This window comes from Jaculus jaculus, chromosome X, assembly GCF_020740685.1.
Source record: "Jaculus jaculus isolate mJacJac1 chromosome X, mJacJac1.mat.Y.cur, whole genome shotgun sequence".
NCBI classification, from domain to species: Eukaryota; Metazoa; Chordata; class Mammalia; order Rodentia; family Dipodidae; genus Jaculus; species Jaculus jaculus.
The window spans coordinates 152,249,895-152,271,481 of NC_059125.1; the positions used below are offsets into that span (position 1 = coordinate 152,249,895).

General features: G+C 43.1%; 1 protein-coding gene across 2 annotated transcripts in view; it reads left to right on the forward strand.

Annotated features, from left to right (window-relative positions):
* Positions 1–2,322: 2,322 nt before the first annotated feature.
* The window catches only part of Tktl1 (transketolase like 1), a 52,728-nt gene continuing 33,463 nt past the window's right edge, over positions 2,323–21,587 (forward strand). The window contains exons 1-6 of one of the 2 annotated variants that reach the window (XM_004672103.2): positions 2,323–2,456; positions 8,120–8,240; positions 10,863–10,960; positions 12,749–12,931; positions 13,010–13,137; positions 21,250–21,443. In XM_004672103.2, the coding sequence (XP_004672160.1) occupies positions 2,323–2,456; positions 8,120–8,240; positions 10,863–10,960; positions 12,749–12,931; positions 13,010–13,137; positions 21,250–21,443 (858 nt within the window). The remainder of the gene's footprint in view (positions 2,457–8,119; positions 8,241–10,862; positions 10,961–12,748; positions 12,932–13,009; positions 13,138–21,249; positions 21,444–21,587) is intronic. The other variant, XM_004672104.2, reaches the window with a different exon arrangement.

Consider the following 21,587-nt stretch of genomic DNA (forward strand, 5'->3'; position numbering starts at 1 on the left):
TACTACGCTAATGACAACTAACAGAGAACAAGTAAAACAGGGGCAAGGGGAGTAAAATGTTGTCAGCAAGGAAAACAATAATTGAAAGGAAAACAAATCACACTAATTACTCAGCTATGGCTGGTGTTGCCGTAGACCTGATCATGTAAACACTAAGAAATGACATAGCTGAAGTCATTGTGTGTTGTGAAGGAAGGGTGGAGGAATCTGAAGTTTATGTTGGCTAGGCAGGGGGAGGTGAAAGAGCTACATCATCACCTTTTATAGTGAAAAGTGAACCATCAGTTTCTAAAATATAAAAAATAAAACAGTACTATAAAAAGGCAGAGTAGAAAACTGGGCTGAAGAGGTGGCTTAACAGTTAAGGTGCTTGCCTGCACAGCCTAAGGACCAAGGTTCAATTTTCCAGGTCCCACGTAAGCCAGATGAACATGGTGGCGCATGTGTCTGGAGTTTGTTTGTAGTGGCAGGAGGCCCTGGCGCACCCATTCTCTCTCTCTGTTTCTAATAAATCAATAAAAAATAAATCTTTTACAAAAAGCAGCAAACTCTAGGTAAATGTGAGGAGAAACAGCTAAAAGTGTTGAAAATTGTTGATTCTGGGAAATGGATGGGAGCCTGGGCATTGCTAATGTTTTTGTTTAATCATATTTCTTTCATAAATTTCTTTGTAATAAGCCTTGTAGAAACATGTTGTTCTCAACAAAAAAATTAAGAACTAACAATATTAAAGAATAAGTTGTAGGCGTGGTGGTGCATGCCTTTAATCCCAGCACTTGGGAGGTAGAGGTAGGAGGATTGCTGAGAGTTTGAGGCCAGCCTGAGACTACATAGTTAATTCCAGGTCAGCCTGGGTTAGAGTGAGACCCTACCGTGTGTGTGTGTGTGTGTGTGTGTGTGTGTGTGTGTGTGTACGTACATAGATTGAATGGGTGGACCAAGACCTCCAGCCACTGTAAATGAACTTCAGATGCATGCACCATCTTGTGCATGTGGCATCTGTGGGTAATAGAACATCAAACTTCGGTCCTTAGGCTTTGAAGGCAAGTGCTTTAACTGGCAAGCCATCTCTCCAGCCCCGTAGGACCCATTAAATCAGGCAAGAACACCAGGCAAATGATACTCTGGTGACATTTTAGAGCTTCTACAGAAGAGTTCAGAATATTTGGGTCAATTAATATGTAGCCTTTGAACCCCCAAGTGATTGAACCTCGTCACACCATTGGGCACCATGCTGTAGTAGAAAGACCCTTTCAGAGGCAAGAGCTCTATGAGACTTAACACCGTTACCCAAGATTTCAAACAGAAAGTGAGCACTTTCTGCCACTAGGGAGACTCACCTGAGTCGAGCTCCCAGGTCAAGTGAGTCATACGGGGCTGGACAGAAGGTTCTAGAAAGGGAAATGACTTAGAAACATTATGGTGTGCAGTCTGACCATCCTACGCTATCTGCTGAGACGTGACTGGATTGCTGTTTGTGAGAGATGGCTATCCACAGACTTTGAAGTTCTAGTGTGGACTTTTTAATATGGCGACAAAACGCGCGCATCAACTTTGCTGTTACAACTATTTTAAAGTGCGTGATTCACTTTCTCTAATCCCCACTACCCTCTAGAGAACATTTTCCATCGGCCCTCAAAGGAACCGCTGTACCTGAACATCTGAACATGGAGGAAGTCCCTTGGGGGAAACGGATAACATGAGGAACACTTTAAAAACTGGAATTACACGGAATACTATTGAATACGCACACTACAAATGTTCACCATCCATTAAAACGGGCACACGGAAGAAGCGGAGGGCGTGACGAGGAGGAAAGCGGGGGCGGGGTGGGCAGCGTAGGCTGGGGACCACTGATGGGCAGCAGAGGGGTAGAAGTGAACAGAAGAACAGGCTTGTGAGTGGCGGATGGATACATACACAACAATTAAAAGACACATGTGTGCTCGAAGGATACACGTGCCACAATGGTAGACTACACGTGTGATGCAGGGATAGTCATGTGACTGAGAAATGGATTTGTGGAGGAGGAACTGATATGTGACCAGTGGCCTCATGGTGCAGGGACTAGATGGGCCACAGAGGAGTGGACTTGTGGCGGAGGGATTTGATGGGCCACATAGGTGAAACATCATGGCGGAGGGATTAGATGGGTCACAGAGGAATGGAGGGATTTGATGGGTCATATAGTTTTGAGGAATAAACGTATGTCATTGGGCGGAGGGATCAGCTCGTGCTAAGAGGGGAAAGTGAGGCGTTTTAACAGCCCGCTGCACAGCGGAAGTGACCCCTGAGTCTGTAAACGTCAACGTGGCTGTGATCATGTCGGAGGCTGAGGCGGGTGCTGGGGTGTTTGGCGCGTCCAGGCCAGATGAGATGACCGTGCAGGTGCTGCGGGACATGGCCAACCGCCTGCGCATCCATTCCATCAGGGCCGCATCTACCTCTACCTCAAGGTAAGGTTCCCCGGGAAGCCTTTTAGTCTCTAGGAGGTGGCTTTTTCGTCCCCTCCATGCCTGCGAGGTGTGCTTCTCAGCCCCATTGCCCAGTGCGCCAGCTGCTTGGCTTCCAAGGTTCTGTAGGCCTTCCAGTGTATCACTGTTTGCTAGAGAAAAGTCTAGAAGCCGTCTAGGGTGGGAGGACGGATATTGTTCCGGGATGGGTGTAGCTTGGTGGTAGAGTTCTGGCCCAGTATACATGGAGCTCACTTTCTTAGCCGGTTTGAGTAAGAGTGCATGCATTTGGACCTCGGAGGAGGCACTCCAGAGCGTCAAGGGATGGGGCAAACACTTCCGTTTGGGGCACGAGGTGCCCTGAGGGCGGAGCCAGAGAGCTTTGCACCAAGACTTCCGCTGGGGTGGGGCCAGAGAACTTTGCTCTCGGACACGGTGGGACTCCCCAGTGCACCTTGGGGCGGGGCCAGAGCGCTTTGGGCCAAGACCGCGAATGGGGGCGCTAAGCGCTGGAGGAGCGGGGCGAGAGGTATTGCGTGAAACATCAGTGGGCAGGACCTGGGGGGACCTTCCCAGGTGAGCGCGCACCTAAAAGTGGGTGACAAGTAATAGAACAAACGTGGGTAGTGGGTTTGCTGATATATTGTTGACATGTTATTTGAGATAAATATGTTGACCAAGTTGGTTCCTAACCCCTAGATACAAGCGATTTTCCTGTCTCCCAAGTAGTTGACATTAAAGTGCATAGCACTTCTTGTCGACCATTTTTCAACTACTACTTAAATGCTAGTTGTGCCCATTCAGACTCGGTAGCCAACTGGTGGATGTTGTTGGCTTTTGTTTCTAGAATTGGTTCATTTCTTTTCATTAGCTGGTTGAGAAAGAGGCAAAGAGAGGGAGAGGATGGGGCATGCCAGGGGCTCCAGCCACTTACAAACGAACTCCAGCCACCTTGTGTGCATCTGGTTTACATAAGTCCTGGAGACTTGAACCTGGGTCCTTTGGCTTTACAGGCAACAACCTTAACCACTAAGCCATGTCTCCAGCCCTGTGCTTTTGTTTTCTTTCATCTGTTTTTAACTTGCCTTTTTTTAAAATTACCTTTGGGTTATGTAAGAGTTCATTGTTTAATTTCTACAAATTTGTTGCTTTTTTTTCTTTATCTGTTGACTTCTAATGTCATTTCATTACAGTTGTGCAAAGTATCTGGTATGATTTTTTAAAATCTTGTCCTGGGACTGAGGTGTAGCTCAGTGGCAGCCCATTTGCCTAACATGCACGTGGGTTCCATCCTCAGCACTGCAAAAATAAATAATAAGTCTTGCCCAGACACATTGGCTGACATGAAGATAAGTGTTGTTGCGATGAAGTGCATATATTGTTAGCCAGGCGTGGACACCTTTAGTCCCATCTCTCCAGAGGCTGAAGTAGGAGGGTTGCAATTGGTTTGATGCCAGCCTGAGAGTACAGAATGAGTTACAGGTCAGCCTGAGCTAGAGTGAGACCCTGCCTCCAATATCTTTTTTGTTTGTTTTTTCTTTTTCAAGGTAGGGTTTCACTCTAGGCTGGCCTGGAATTCACTCTGAATTCTCAGGGTGGCCTCAAACTGACAGCGATCCTCCTACCTCTGCCTCCCGAGTGCTGGGATTAAAGGCATGCGCCACCACACCCGACTGAGTATCTTTTTTTTTTGGGGGGGGGGCTGCTTTTTATACCCTTAAACTTCAAAATTTGTAACAGGTTTAGATTTTCTCAAAATACTTCTAATAGCTAATCAATCTTAAGCCATAAATTTAAGGGACTATTTCTTAAGACAAGAAGTTAAGTCCCCACTTTCTGTGTTGTGAAATTTGTAATGACAGATTGTTCATATGGATGACTTGAGCCAAAATTTTCTGACAGTTGGCAAGGCTCCAGGTCATAGAGGTTTATCTTTTTATTAACACATTAATGTTGCTGAGGTTTGTGTTATATTGCTATATGTGCAATGATGAAACCTAGCCTGCCTTAATTTGTCCCTAAAACCTTTCTTTTATTTATTTATTCATTTATTTGAGAGTGACAGACAGAGAAAGAGGAAGATAGAGAGGGACAGAGATTGGGCACGCCAGGGCCTCCAGCTGCTGCAAACGAACTCCAGACCCATGCACCCCCTTGTGCATCTGGCTAATGTGGGTCCTGGGGAATCGAGCCTTGAACTGGCATCCTTAGGCTTCACAGGCAAGAGCTTAACCGCTAAGCCATCTCTCCAGTCCCCCAAAACCTTTCTTAACCTCTATTCTCTTAATCACTAGTCTCTTAACCTTCTGAGAAAGAATATGTTGTATTTGTCCATTTTGCTACAAATGATGAGATACTTGTGTGTTTGTGTGTGTGTGTGTGTGTGTGTGTATGTGTGTGTGTGTTGTCAATGCTGGGAAGCTAACCCAGGGACTCTTGCATGCTAGGGAAGCACTCTTAACACAGCTGTATCCCCCCATCACTTATTTATTGTTGAAGAATACTACACTACTGTGTATATGTACTACATTTTCTTTATAAATGCATGTCTTAATAGCGATCTGGGCTGAGTCCATAGCATGGGTATTCTGGATAGTGCCACAATAAACAGTGTGCTGATTTCATTTCCTTTTCATTTATGTGTATCCAGAAATGGGATAGCTAGAGTCTATATTTTTTAGTTTTTTATAAATATTTTTATTTATTTTTGAGAGGGGGAAGAAGTGAGAGAGATTGGGTATGCCAGGGCCTCTTGGCACTGCAAACAAACTCCAGATGCATGTGCCACTTTGTGCACCTTGCTTTATGCGGGTACTGGGGTTATCAGGCTTTGCAAGTAAGCACCTTTGAATGGTGAGCTATCTTCCCAGCCTCTAGTAGGGTTGTTTTTTGTTTGTTTGTTTTCTTGGGTTTTTTTTGGAGGGGGTGCTGGCCTGGAAATCACTGTTTCCCAGTATGGTCTCAAACTCATAACTCTCCTGACTCCATCTCCCAAATCGTGGGATTACAGGCCTGTGCCACTACAACAGACTGTTGATAGATTTTTTTTAAGCTTTTTTTAAAATTTTTTTTATTTATTTATTTGAGAGCGACAGACAGAGAGAGAAAGACAGATAGAGAGAGAGAATGGGCGCGCCAGGGCTTCCAGCCTCTGCAAACGAACTCCAGACGCGTGCGCCCCCTTGTGCATCTGGCTAACGTGGGACCTGGGGAACCGAGCCTCGAACCAGGGTCCTGAGGCTTCACAGGCAAGTGCTTAACCGCTAAGCCATCTCTCCAGCCCTGTTGATAGGTTTTTAATGTGTTTTTATTTATTTATTTGAGAGAAAGGTGCACACACAGAGAGAAAGAGAATGGGCACACCAGGGCCTCCAGCCACTGCAAATGAACACACATGTTCCACCTTGTGCATCTGGCTTACCTGGGTCCTTTAGCTTTGTAGGCAAGCGCCTTAACTGCTAAGCCATCTCTCCAGGTCTGCTTTTAGTTTTTTGGGTTTTTTTTTTTTTTGTTTAAGACAGGGTCTTTTGTGCAGCCTGGGCTGTCCTCTGGTATCATACTCTCCCTAGCCTTGGCTTTTATAATTTGTTGAAGAGCCAGTGGTTCTCCAATATGATTGTACTAATTTACATTTGCACCAGCAGTTCCTTTCCCATGATATCTTTGCCAGCATTTTGTGGTGGTTGTTTTGATTTCTTGAAGCAGTCTTGTTCTAGCCCAGGTTGACCTGTAACTCAGTCTGTATCTCAGGCTGGCCTTGAATTCATGAGGATCCTCCTACCTCAGCCTCCCTGGCTGCCAGCATTTAAAAATATTTTTATAATTTAGTTGAATATGAATGGTTCCTTGCCAACATTGTTCCCAATCTTGAAGGGAAAGCATTTCATTTCTGCAATGAAGTATCACCTGATATATAAGTATTTTGTAGATTCTCTTATCAACTTGACAGCTTCTTTGTTATTTCTATTTTTAAGATTTGTTTATTATAAATGGTTATTGAAATTTGTCCATTTTTAATGCACCAATTGATATACTGGTGTGGTTTTCCTTCTCTCATCTGTTTATATGGTGAATTATCCTGATTACATTTAGAATATTTCATCCCAGAAATAAACACTACATGGTAAAGTGAAAAAAAATAAATAAAATATTTTTACAATTTATTTGAGAGAGAGTGGGGGGTGCATGTAGGACCTCTTGCCACTGCAAACAAACTCCAGATGCATGTGCCACTTTGTGCATTTGGCTTTATACAGCTACTAGGAAATTGAATTCAGGCTGTCAGGCTTTGTGATAAAGTGCCTTTAATCACTAACCCATCTCTCTGACCAAATTTTTTGAGACAGGGTTTCATGTAACCCAGGCTAGCCTTGAGCCCTCTATGTAGTAGAGGTTGCAGATGATTGATCAGTCTAGCCCAGGCTGACCTGGAATTCACTATGTAGTTCAAGGGTGGCCTCGAACTCAGAGCTGTCCTCCCTCCTCTGCCTCCCAAGTGCTGGGATTAGAGGCATGCACCACCATGTCTGGCCTAATGAGTTCCTTATATTTTCTGGATATTAATGCTTTATCAAATGAATAGTTGGGAGCTGGGGAGATGGCTCAGTGGTTAAAGGCACTTGTTTGCAGCCTTGCAGTGTGGGTTTGATTCCCTAGTAACCATGCAAAGCCAGATGCACAATGTGGCCCATGCATCTAGAGTTTGTTTACAGCAGCAGGAGTCCCTAGAACCCATCCTCCCTCCTGCTTTTTCCCTCCCCCCACCCCTCCCCTCACAAATACATAAATAATTTTTTCAAAATTTTTTTTTGAAATTGAGTATTTGGGAACATTTTCAGATAATACTTTTTGTTCACTGTCCTGGCCTTCTATTTTAAATATTTTTTGTTCATTTTTTATTATTTATTTGAGAGCGACAGACATAGAGAGAAAGACAGATAGAGGGAGAGAGAGAGAATGAGCGCGCCAGGGCTTCCAGCCACTGCAAACGAACTCCAGACGCGTGCGTCCCCTTGTGCATCTGGCTAACGTGGGACCTGGGGAACGGAACCGGGGTCCTTAGGCTTCACAGGCAAGCGCTTAACCGCTAAGCCATGTCTCCAGCCCCCTTTCTTCTATTTTAATTATTTAGAAACTGGCTAGACTCATGTGCAGACCACTTTCTAAGGGTGGCTATTAGTTTGGCATTCACGAAGGACCCAAGTACTTGGTCATGAGAAATTTCTGTCTGTCACCATTACTTGTTATAAAAAGTTCATCTTGGGAAGTAGAATGGAATGTATGTGGCATTTCTGATAAGAGTGATGCTCCTGAAATTTCCTCAGCAAGTGCAAGTACTACAGATGCAACCACGGAAGTAAAAGTATGCTCATCAGGATGACAAGGTGAACCTGGCCCAAGTGCATGGTGCTTTTCTGGGAGGGGCAGCCTCAGAGCATGTTACTATGGAGTTAGGCTGCTGAGCCGTAAAGCGGCCTTCTGAGGCACAAGCTTGGTAGCCTGTGGCTTTGCGGGTTTTGTCCTTGCAGGATTCTTCCAGGGTAGGGGAAGTAACCCGGCTGCTTCTGGTTCAGGAAGATGGGGTAGTGCTGCGCCATCTCTGCACTCCCTGTCCCTTGGGAACCGTTTGCTGGCAAGCACTGACTTGTGTCATGTCGGCCTTTCAGCCTCTCCACGTCCTCGTGCAGCAGCGCTGCTGAAATCATGTCTGTGCTGTTCTTCTACACGATGAGGTACAAGCAGGCAGATCCCGACAACCCAGACAGCGACCGATTTGTCCTGTCAAAGGTGCGTACATGAGGAAATTTGCGAAAGGGGGGGCCGGAAACAATGGCAGAGCCACACATTGGGTCATGATACACAGAGACATTGCCTTCTACTCATAACTGCTGGCTAACCCCACAATGCATGACCCATATTCCCCAACGAGGAGGGTCCCTGAGGAGGGGGGCAGTCAGGGAGGAGGCTAACGATGGCATCAACTTGACTGTAGTCACTGAGTACAAAACTAATAAAAATAAATAAATAAATAAAGGTACAATGGCAGGGGAGACCCGCTGCCTGGTGTTTTGAGGAGGAGATTGTTTTGTTTTGTCTTTTAATTTTTTGGTAATTTCATGTATGTGTATGTATAAAATGTATTTTGATTATATCCATTATCCCATTACCCTTCCTCTTCCCAACTAGTCCTCATACTTTCATGTCTTGTGTGTGTGTGTGTGTGTGTGTGTGGTCCAATGTATTTTAATTAGGGCTGCATACAGTAGCATTTTCTGAGACATGTTCTCATGTAGCCCAGGCAATGTTCCAACTTCCCATGTAGCCAAGACTGACATTGAATTTGCTTATCCTCCTTTCTCCACATCTCAAGTGCTGTGATCACAGGATACCCTGACTTGATGCTTACTTTTTTTTTTTTTTTTTTTTTTGGTTTTTCGAGGTAGGGTCTCACTCTAGCCCAGGCTGACCTGGAATTCACTATGTATTCTCTGGGTGGCCTCGAACTCACAGCAATCCTCCTACCTCTGCCTCCTGAGTGCTGGGATTAAAGGTGTGCACCACCACGCCCAGCTCTGATGCTTACTTTTTAAAAAAAATATTTTATTCTTATTTATTTGAAAAAGAGACAGAAAGAATGGGTGCAACAAGGCTTCTAGCCACCACTAATGAACTCCATACTCATGCACCACCATGAGCATCTGGCTTATTTGGGTACTGGGCAATTGAACCTGGGTCCTTGGGCTTCACAGGCAAGTACCTTAACTGTTAAGCCATCTCTCCAACCCTAGATGCTTACTTCTTAACCCACCTTTTTTTGTAGTAGGTTCTCACTCTAGTCTCTGGAACTCACTTTGTAGTCCCAGTCTGGCCTCGAACTCACAGCAATCCTCCTAACTCTGCCTCCCAAGTGCTGGGATTAAAGGCGAGTGCTACCACGCCTGGATTAACCCACTTTTTAAAGTCACCACGTGGCAACAGGTCTGAAATGAGCTGTCTGTTATTTTGGTTCTTTATTTGTAGCAGAGATCTAAACTGTATTTGAGTAAGGCTGACGTGTGACGGGTGGTACCCTCAGAGATTAAAGGCTCTTGCTCACAGAGCCTATCGGCCTGGGTTCAGTACCCCAGTACCCACATAAAGCCAGACACACAAAGTGTTTCTTGTGTCAAGAGTTTGTAGCAGCAAGAGGCCCTGGCATGCCAGTCAGTTAATTAACAAAGAGTAAATGTGGTGATGCCCTGAAAATTGGTGATGAGTCAAGAAGGATTTGTGGGAGCTTATTATACTAGTCTGAACTTGTTTGTAATAATAATAAGAATTTATAATAAGAATTTTTTTATAATAATAATTATAATTTTTTATAATAATTATAATTTTTATAATAAGAATTGGGTGTATAAATTGGGTGTTCATATTTCTGGTTTTAAAAAGGTAAAAAAAAAAAAGGGGGGGGCTGGAAATATGCCTTAGTGGTTAAGCACTTGCCTGCAAACCTGGTTCGAGGCTCAATTCCCCAGAACCCACGTCCAGATGCACAAGGTGGCACATGCGTCTGGAGTTCGTTTGCAGTAGCTGGAGGCCCTGGTACACCCATTCTCCCTCCTCCCTCTCTCTCTCTCGCTCGCTCGCTCGCTCTCAAATAAAAAATTAAAAGAAAAGTAAATTTAGCCGGGCACATGCCTTTAATCCCAGCACTTGGGAGGCAGAGGTAGGAGGATCACCACGAGTTCGAGGCCACCCTGGAGACTACATAGTGAATTCCAGGTCAGCCTGAGCTAGAGTGAAACCCTACCTCAAAAAACCAAAAAAGAAAAAAAAGAACAGAAAAGTAAATTAAAAAAAAAATAAAAAGGTAAAAAAGCTAGGCATTGTGGCATGCACCTTTAATCCAAGCCCTTGGGAGGCAGAAGTAGGAGGATAGCTGAGAGTTCGAGGCTCGCCTGAGACTATAGGACTACAGAGTGAATTCCAGGTCAGCCTGTGCTACAGCAAGATCCTACCTAAAAAAAAAAGGAAACCAGTATCTACACTACCATATAACTTACTGCTCCTTGAAAGATTGGCCTTCAGAGAATAAAGGGGCTTTCTGGTGTGTGTTCATAAAATTCGAGCAGTAGATAGAAGTGGGAGGAAAAGGAAGAGGAAAGCACACAAGAGCACAGTCTCTTGTTTGGCTGGAAATAAAGGAAATGGTCACACTGGGCAGAGCAGACAGGGCTTTCATTGCTCTCCCTGAAGTGCCATGTCCGTCGACAAGCAATTTTGTCACTATTGGAGTGCATTAAAGGGGCAGTTCCAGTGGGACAATGCCCTGTGGTCAATAGGGATAGCCTGCACTCCATACTGGAAATCTGTCTGACACCCGTGTCCTGGACCGTCTATGTTCATTGGGTCCCTTCTTTCCCACAGAGACTGCCATATATTAATGTGGCAACAGGATGGCCTGGACAAGGACTGGGAGCTGCCTGTGGGATGGCATATACTGGCAAGTACTTTGACAAGGCCAGGTAAGGCACTTACCCAAATTCATTTCATTGCCCTCCCCCGGACTCCGGCTTATTAATTTGAGAAGACTGATGATGGTTACCAAGTATCAAAGCAGTAAATAAATCACATTTCTAGAAACTATTCTAGCGTCTCTGGTTGAGTAGTCTAAGTGATAGCTGCTCTATTAGAATGCTGGGCCGGGTGTGGTAGCACACGCCTTTAATTTCATCACTCAGGAGGCAGAGGTAGGAGGATCGCCATGAGTTCAAGGCCACCCTGAGACTACATAGTGAATGCCAGGTCAGCCTGGACTAGAGTGAGACCCTTCTTTGAAAAACCAAAACCAAAACAAAACAAAAGATTTCCTGAGGCAGCTTCCTGTTCCATCTTTGCTGAGGGTCTCTGGAATGAACAAATGCATGCATTTGCCTTTGCATAGCGGACCCCGAAGTGTTAATTACAAAGGTGGTTTTCCTAGGTTATTTCACCCTTCCTGAAGACAAAATCAATCTCTAGAGCCTTTGCTCAGCTGCTGCTGGTATCAGAATAATAACAAAGTGACATGCCTGCAAGCAAGTGCCTTTAACCACTGAGCCATCTCTCTAGGCCCACATGCCTGCTTTTGACTCTTGAGTTTCTGCTGTATGTAATTGGCCTGAGTCCAGAGGCCCTCCAGTTCAGTTTCTCCAGGGTGTGATGCTTCTCTTTCCTGGGGTCTCAGGAGACAGCCACCTAGATATGTGGAGTAGAAAAGAGCCCTTAAAGGGCCATTCCATGTTTTAGCTCATGGCAGTCCCTTGGGAAGCACTTTGCTATGTATGCTTCTTCCCCTCCTTCAACAGCCTTCCTACTTTATTTTTATTTTTATTTATTTGAGAAAGAGAAAGAGGCAGAGAGAGAGAGAACGGGCGCGTCAGGGCCTCTAGCCACAGCAAATGAATTCCAGATGCATGCGCCACCTTGCACATCTGGCTTATATGGGTCCTGGGGAGTTGAACCCAGGTCCTTTGGCTTTGCAGACAAGTGCCTAAATGCCAAGCCATCTCTCCAGCCCAAGCCATCCTACTCTTGTTTCCCATACATCTGCTGAAATGTTTCACCTACAATTGCCTCTTAGTTCTTTCTTAACCCTATATTATCTAGTGAAGTGTGGGGTGCAGTTATTGGTATTAATGGTCTTTCTGGTTCAGAGTTTGCTGTTTGTGGTAGAGCATAGATCCATAGGTAGAATGTTTCCATTGTTGAAATTGATGAGAAATAAAAAGTGGCAGTACTTAAATATGGGTTTTACTGGGCTGAGAGAGATGGCTTAGTGGTTAATGCATCTGCCTGTGAAGCCAAAGGACCCAGGTTTGGTTCCCCAGGACCCATGTAAGCCAGATACACAAGGTGGCACATGTATCTGGAGTTCATCTACAGTGGCTAAAGGTCCTGGCTTGTCCATTCTCTCTTTCTCTCTCTGAAATAAATAAAATAAATTTTAAAGAAACTTAAAAAATGGATTTTACTGAAAAATGTTATGTGTAACTTGTTTAGGTATTTGGGGAGCTGCTGCTTTCTAGTTCCCCCTCTTGATGGCTGAACAGGAGAAGCGACAGATGTAGCTAACAATAATCTTGCAGCTGTACTGAGAAAGCTAGCCATTTCATCAGCTGTTGAACTTGGGCAGAGTTGAAGAAAATAGTCTTAAGGGACATGAGGGTCTGAAAAGCAGCTTCATAGTCTGCTCTTGTTTCATGCCCTGACGTGTATTTGCCTGAGTGGCCCAGATGAGCCCCAGCAGGGTACTGACTCTTTCTTTGTTCCAGCTACCGGGTGTTCTGTCTGCTGGGAGAAGGCGAGTCCTCAGGAGGCTCTGTCTGGGAGGCATTAGCCTTTGCCTCCTACTACAATCTGGACAATCTCCTGGTGATTTTTGATGTGAGCCGCATTGGACATTGCAGCTCCGAGCACTGCATTGATGTCTATCAGAAACGCTGTGAAGCCTTTGGGTAACGGTGCCTTTTCTTGCTTGACCTTATTTCTGCCCCATCCTCTTCTTCTCTGTAACTTGGCCTCCTCATTGGCAGGTGGAATACTTATGTGGTGGATGGTCGTAATGTGGAGATCCTGTGCCAGGTGTTCTCACAGGCAGCTCAAGTGAGGGGCAAGCCCACTGCTGTAGTTGCCAAGACCTTCAAGGGCCGAGGCATGCCAAGTAAGTGGTTCTTTCCTGTGAGTGTTTAAAACATTTGTATGTGAAGCAGGAGAGGTGAAAGGAATCTCTGACTGACCAGGCAGGTGGCTTCCTTAGCAAACAGTGGTAACTCCAGTAATGCATGCTTAGAGGGCCCACTCTCTTGATCTCACTAGGTAACATGACTAGTTAGAATAGGAGAGAAAGGCTAAAGTCTTAGCAAGTGACTAGTACTTCTCTACATGTGTGAGCGAGTATCTAGGGGAACAGTTCATCAGAGGGTTGACCACGAAGGAACTCTCCATGGTTAGTAGTCAGAAAGCATACCATATTTATGAGCAAGCCTGTGAACAAGGTGGTGCATAAATACATACTTGTCCTACACCCAAACCATCTGGAAGAATGCATGGGGGTCGGGCAGCAGCTGTGGCCAGGAGAAGGAGGGACTTGAAAGAGTAACTCCTGGCACATTTCAGTGCTGCCATCTGGAATTACTCAAGTTTAAATAGTTGCAAAAGGGAGACTTCCGGTTAAGATGGCGGCGTAGGTACCACGCCAAAGCAGCCTAGGGGGGAAAAAGACCACAAAAACTCAGCAAAATACACACTTTTACTAAAAAGTGAGGTGTATAGGAAATTGAAGCTGCAGCAGAGAAGTAGAAGAGTTCCAGAGCATCCAGAGCCTGCACAGGCGGGAAAAGCGGCTCTGGCAGCTTGGCCAACTGCCGCGCTGCACACCAGAAAGCCGCCAGACTCGGCTCGAGCCGCAGGACAAGCCAGGTGCGGGATTTTCCCCTCACACCGCGCTCTCCGCAACTCGGGAAACGTGAGGGGAGAGCGGCAGCGAGCAGCGGAGGAGCAGACCGCGAGGTAGAAGAACGCGTGGAGCAGCGAGAGAACCAGAGCAGCTGCAGCTCCCTCCCCTCCCCCACCGCCTGAGCCCAGCTCCGGTGAACAGAGCAGCGGCCTGGGACCCGGCCACACCAACTTGGGCTGACAGCAGGACCCAAGCAGGAGCAGAGTTCGGCAGCAACATCAGCGGCTCCAGCACTGGTACCAGCGGCCCCAGCAGCAGCAGACCCAGGAGTGGCAGCAGCGGCAGACTCGGCAGCAGCAGCTTCAGGGCGAGCAGCGGCAGTGGACACAGCAGCAGCAGCTTCAGCAGCAGTGGTGGCTCCAGCAGTGGCAGCTACAGCAGCAGCAGAGGCAGCAGCAGCGGCTCAGTTTGCCCCGCAGGAAAAGCAAGTGCCCAGCTCCAGAAATCAGAACAGCAGCCTGACGACCCAGGCAGCAACTTGATTGAGACCAAAATCATCCAAGGTAACTGGGATTGCACTAGGGAAGGGTCTCACTTGGTCACAAGCTGACTTGGATCCCTCAACAGACCAGAAATCTTAACCTCTTTGTTGATAGAGGATCTGGTCGTTATAATAACTACTCTTGCATACATACTCGGGGCTGTTTTTGATTGAATGTGTACAGTGTTTAGTTAAATTTTAGAATCTACCTGTATTTTATTCCACTCAGCCTGCTTGAATACTCCTATAGCAGGGAAACTCAACCCCTAAGAACATCTTTGTAGATACTCTGAGAGTCTTAAGAGCCACACCTAACACCTTAAGGTCCTACCCTGAAAATATATTACATCAAATCAATTGATACAGCTAAGAATACACAGCTAGCTAGAAAATCCAAGCATTAACTTAATCCAAGATGCAAAAATATATACATTATAACACAAGAAACACTAAAAAGCAAGACGATATAAATCCACCTAAAAGTATTAATGCATCAGAAATGTCCTCCAGTGAGAAAGAGTTAGAGGAAATGCCTGAGAAAGAGTTCAAAAGAATAATTATAAATATGTTCAAAGAGGTCAAAGAACACATGAAAACAATCAAAGAGGAAATCAAAGAGGAAATCAAAGGAATCAAAGAAGAGGCAGGACACCAATTTAATGAAATAAAGAAGGCAATACAAGACATAAATAAGGAAATAGAAATAATAAAGAAAAACCAATCAGAATTACTAGCAATGAAGAACACAGTTAATGAAATAAAAAACTCTGTAGAAAATCTCACCAGTAGGATGGATGAGGGAGAGGACAGAGTATCTAAGCTAGAAGACCAGGTGGCAGACCTAATGCAGTCCAACAAAGAGAAAGACAAACTTATAGAAAAGTATGAATGGGAATTTCAAGATATTCGGGACACTATGAAAAGATCCAATATAAGAATTCAGGGCATAGTAGAAGGAGAGGAACTCCACTCCAGAGGCATAGTAGGCGTCTTCAACAAAATCATAGAGGAAAATTTCCCCCAAATTGGGAAAGAGGTGCCAATACAGATACAGGAAGCCTTTAGAACCCCAGCCAGACAAAACCCAGAAAGAACCTCTCCTCACCATATTATAATCAAACTTCCAAACACGCACACCAAAGAAAAAATATTGAAAGCAGTTAGACAGAAAAATCAAGTTACCTACAAAAGCAAGCCCATCAGGATTACAGCAGATTATTCAACACAAACTTTTAAAGCCAGAAGGGCTTGGAGTGATATATTCCAAGTTCTAAAAGATAACAACTGTCAACCAAGGTTACTTTATCCTGCAAAGTTATCCATTCAAATAGATGGAGAAATAAAGACATTCCATAACAAAAGCAGGTTAAAGGAGTATTTGAAGACAAAACCAGCTCTACAGAAAATACTTGATAGAATCCTCCATGCTGAACAAAAGGAAAAGCACACATATAAGGAACCTAGAAAAAACAAGCTATACTCAAATACCAGTTAACAGAAGAGAGCACAGGTAGAACCAGAAACACACACACACAAAAAAATGGCAAACATAAATACACACCTTTCAATAATATCTCTTAATATCAACGGCCTCAATGCCCCAACGAAAAGACATAGATTTGCAGACTGGGTTAAAAAGCAGGATCCTACGATTTGTTGTCTCCAAGAAACTCACCTTTCTACAAAGGATCGACATTATCTTAGGGTGAAAGGTTGGAAGACGGTGTTTCAAGCAAATGGGCCTAGAAAACAAGCAGGGGTTGCTATCCTAATATCAGACAGGGTAGACTTTAGTCCGACGTTAGTCAAGAAAGATAAGGAAGGTCACTTTATATTGATTAAGGGCACACTCCAACAGGAGGACATTACAATCCTAAACATATATGCACCTAACATGGGGGCTCCCAAATTCGTCAAACAAACACTATTAGAACTAAGGTCACAGATAACACCAAACACAGTGGTGGTGGGTGACTTTAACACCCCACTCTCATCAATTGACAGGTCATCCAGGGAAAGAATAAACAGAGAGGCATCTGGACTAAATGAGGTCATAGAAGGAATGGACCTAACAGATATATACAGGACATTTCATCCAAAGGCTGCAGAATATACATTCTTTTCAGCAGCACATGGAACATTCTCTAAAATAGACCATGTATTAGGATACAAAGGAAATCTTAACAAATTCAGGAAAATTGAAATAATTCCTTGCATTCTATCTGACCACAATGGAATTAAACTACAAATCAGTAGCAAGAAAGGCTATAGAGCATACACAAAATCATGGAAACTAAACAATACACTACTAAATGATGAGTGGGTCAATGAAGAAATCAAAAAGGAAATCAAAAAATTTATAGAGTCAAATGATAATGAGAACACAACATACCAAAATCTCTGGGACACAATGAAGGCAGTTCTAAGAGGTAAATTTATAGCCTTAAGTGCCTATATTAAGAAATTAGAAAGGTCGCAAGTAAACGACCTAATTCTTCGCCTTAAAGCCTTGGAAAAAGAAGAACAAGGCAAACCAAAAATCAGTAGACGGGAAGAAATAATAAAGATTAGGGCAGAAATTAATGAAATAGAAACAAAAAGAACAATCCAAAGAATTAATGAAACAAAAAGTTGGTTCTTTGAAAGGATAAACAAGATTGATAAACCCTTAGCAAATCTGTCCAAAAGAAAGAGAGAAGAGACACAAATTAATAAAATCAGAGATGAACAAGGTAACATCACAACAGATTCCAGAGAAATTCAAAAAATCATAGGGACATACTATAAAAGCATATACTCCACAAAGTATGAAAATCTGAAAGAAATGGATGATTTCCTTGATCTATATGACCTACCTAAATTAAATCAAAATGAGATTAATCACGTAAATAGACCTATAACAAACATGGAGATCCGAACAGTTATCAATAATCTCCCAACTAAAAAAAGCCCAGGCCCGGATGGATTCACTGCTGAATTTTACCAGACTTTTAAGGAAGAGCTAACACCATTGCTTCTTAAGATTTTCCAGGAAATAGAAAAAGAAGGAATTCTACCAAACTCCTTCTATGAGGCCAGCATCACCCTGATACCAAAACCAGGCAAAGATAGAACAAAAAAAGAAAATTACAGACCAATCTCCCTCATGAACATAGATGCAAAAATTCTCAACAAAATATTGGCAAACAGAATACAAGAGTATATCAAAAAGATCATTCACCCTGACCAAGTAGGCTTTATCCCAGAGATGCAGGGATGGTTCAACATACGCAAATCTATAAATGTAATACATTACATAAACGGGTTGAAGGACAAAAATCACATGATCATCTCATTAGACGCAGAGAAAGCATTTGACAAAATCCAACATCCCTTCATGATAAAAGTCCTACAGAGACTGAGAATAGAAGGAACATATCTCAATATAATAAAGGCTATTTATGACAAGCCTACAGCCAACATATTACTAAATGGGGAAAAACTGGAAGCTTTTCCACTAAAATCAGGAACAAGACAAGGGTGTCCACTTCCCCACTTTTATTTAATATAGTTTTGGAAGTCTTAGCCATAGCATTAAGGCAAGAGACACACATAAAAGGGATACAAATTGGAAAGGAAGAAATCAAGTTATCATTATTTGCAGACGACATGATTCTATACATAAAGGACCCTAAAGACTCTACTAGCAAGCTGTTAGAGCTGATCAAAACCTACAGCAATGTAGCAGGATACAAAATAAATACACAGAAATCAGTAGCCTTCATATATGCTAACAACAAACACACAGAGGATGAAATCAGAGAATCACTCCCATTCACAATTGCATCAAAAAAAATAAAATACCTTGGAATAAACCTAACCAAGGAAGTAAAGAATCTATACAATGAGAACTTTAAAACACTCAAGTGAGAAATTGCAGAAGACACTAGAAAGTGGAGAAACATCCCTTGTTCCTGGATTGGAAGAATCAATATTGTGAAAATGGCAATCTTACCTAAAGCAATCTACACATTTAATGCAATCCCTATCAAAATTCCAAAGGCTTTCCTCATGGAAATAGAAAAAACAATCCAAAAATTCATTTGGAATCACAAAAAACCTCGAATATCTAAAATAATACTGAGCAACAAAAAAGAGGCTGGTGGTATCACCATACCTGATTTTAACCTATACTACAGAGCCATAGTAACAAAAACAGCATGGTACTGGCACAAAAACAGACATGTAGATCAGTGGAACAGAATAGAGGACCCAGATGTAAACCCAAGTAGCTATAGCCACCTGATATTCGATAAAAATGCCAAAAATACTCATTGGAGAAGAGACAGCCTCTTCAGCAAATGGTGTTTTGAAAACTGGATATATATCTGCAGAAGGATAAAAATAGAATCTTCTCTCTCGCCATGCACAAGAATTAAGTCCAAATGGATTAAAGACCTTAACATCAGACCGGAAACTTTGAAAAAAAGTAGGGGAAACCCTTCAACATATTGGTCTTGGCAAAGAGTTTCTGAATACAACCCCAATTGCTCAGGCAATAAAACCACAGATTAACCACTGGGACCTAATGAAATTACAAAGATTTTGCACCACAAAGGACACAGTGAAAAAAGCAAAGAGGCAACCTACAGAATGGGAAAAAATCTTCGCCAGCTATATATCTGATAGAGGATTAATATCTAGGATATACAAAGAACTCAAAAAGTTAAATAATAAGGAATCAAACAAGCCAATCAAAAAATGGGCTATGGAGCTAAATAGAGAGTTCTCAAAGGAAGAAATACGAATGGCATATAAGCATCTAAAAAAATGTTCTACGTCACTAGTCATCAGGGAAATGCAGATTAAAACTACATTGAGATTCCATCTCACTCCTGTCAGATTGGCCACCATCATGAAAACAAATGATCATAAATGTTGGCGGGGATGTGGAAAAAAAGGAACCCTTCTGCACTGCTGGTGGGAATGCAATCTGGTCCAGCCATTGTGGAAAACAGTGTGGAGGTTCCTAAAACAGCTAGAGATTGATCTGCCATATGACCCAGCTATAGCGCTCCTAGGCATATATCCAAAGGACTCATCTCATTTCCTTAGAAGTACATGCTCAACCATGTTTATTGCTGCTCAATTTATAATAGCTGGGAAATGGAACCAGCCTAGATGTCCCTCAACAGATGAGTGGATAATGAAGATGTGGCACATTTATACAATGGAGTTCTACTCAGCGGTAAAGAAAAATGAAGTTATGAAATTTGCATAAAAATAGATGGACCTGGAAAGTATTATACTAAGTCAGGTAACCCAGGCCCAAAAAGCCAAGCGCCACATGTTCTCTCTCATATGTGGATCCTAGCTACAGCTGACTGGGCTTCTGCGTGAGAATGAAAATACTTAGTAGCAGAGGCCAGTAAGTTAAAAAGGAGACATAAAGGGTAGAGAAAGGAAGGGAGAAGGATACTTAATAGGTTGATATTGTATATATATAATTACAATGATTGTAATGGGGAGGTAATATGATGGAGAATGGAATTTCAAATGGGAAAGTATGGGGGTGGGGAGGGAGGGAATTACCATGGGATATATTTTATAATCATGGAAAGTGTTAATAAAGTGTTAATAAAAATTTAAAAAATAAATAAATAAATTAAAAAAAATAAATTAAAAAAAAATAAATTAAAAAAAAACTAAAAAAAATAAATTAAAAAAAAATAAATTAAAAAAAAAACTAAAAAAAATAGTTGCAAAAGGTATTCCTTGATTTTTAGAAATAACAGACCTGACATTTTAGGATAAAACAGTCCTATGGCTCCTTGCCCAAACATAGTCTTATTCTGGTACCCACCACTATGCCCCTGGCAGAACCCTGCATATTTTTCTTACATCCATTTCTCCCTTACATGCCTCCCACATGCCCATTCCCTAAGGATTTATATCAGATTCATTCCCCGCCCCCCCCATCACTACTACCCTGACTTATCACCAAGCCCCCATTATCCTTGCTAAACTGCAACAACCTCACGAAGAGTCTACCTCCTACCCGCTTTCCTCCAAGCCAGGCTCCACACCTTGCAGTAACGATCTTTTCATAACACATATGATCATTCACTTCCCCATCCAAGCCTTGGAGTGGTTTCCCTTATTGCTTTAGGACTCCTTATTTTTTTTCTATAAGATTCTTTTTTTGTTTGTTTGTTTGTTCATTTTTTATTTATTTGAGAGTGACAGACACAGAGAGAAAGACAGATAGAGGGAGAGAGAGAGAATGGGCACGCCAGGGCTTCCAGCCACTGCAAACAAACTCCAGACGCGTGCGCCCCCTTGTGCATCTGGGGAACCGAGCCTCAAACTGGGGTCCTTAGGCTTCACAGGCAAGTGCTTAACCGCTAAGCCATCTCTCCAGCCCATATTTTTTTATTTATTTTTTGATGTAGGATCTCATTCTAGCCCAGGCTGACCTGGAATTTACTATGGAGTCTCAGGGTGGCCTCGAACTCACTGTGATCCTCCTAACTTTGCCTCCTGAGTGCTGGGATTAAAGGCATGCGCCACCACGCCCGGCTCCAGGACTCCTGATACTCAGGGTCCCACTCACCACACTTTCGGTCTCTCCAGCCTTACCTCCTCTATTCACCAGCATATGCCCCAGTGACCCTCTCAAGAGCCACAGGACCTTTTTTCAGGTTGTTATTTCTGACTAAAATGCTATTTCAGGACCTCTGTATTAGATTCTTGCTCTTGTGAGTCCCACACTGACATTACCTCAGGGTGTCTTTGAGATGGCCTGGTAGGCAGGGCTCATCAGACATTTGCAGTGAATGGTTTTTGTTTGGTTGCAGATGTTGAGGATGCAGAAAATTGGTATGGAAGGCCAATGCCAAAGGAAAAAGCAGATGCAATTATCAAATTAATTGAGAGCCAGATACAGACCAAGAGGAGTCTTGTGCCACTACCCCCTATTGAGGACTCACCTGCAGTCAGCATCATGGATATAAATAGGATCTCTCCATCTGTTTACGAAGTTGGTGACATGGTAGGCAAAAATGTGGCTAGTTGACTTAAGTCATACATCAGCATGCTTTGTTCACTGATTTCTTTAATATGCTGGATCCTTCATTTATTGATTTCTGTGAATATATCAATTATTAGATAGTGTGACACAATTGATTATAAGCAG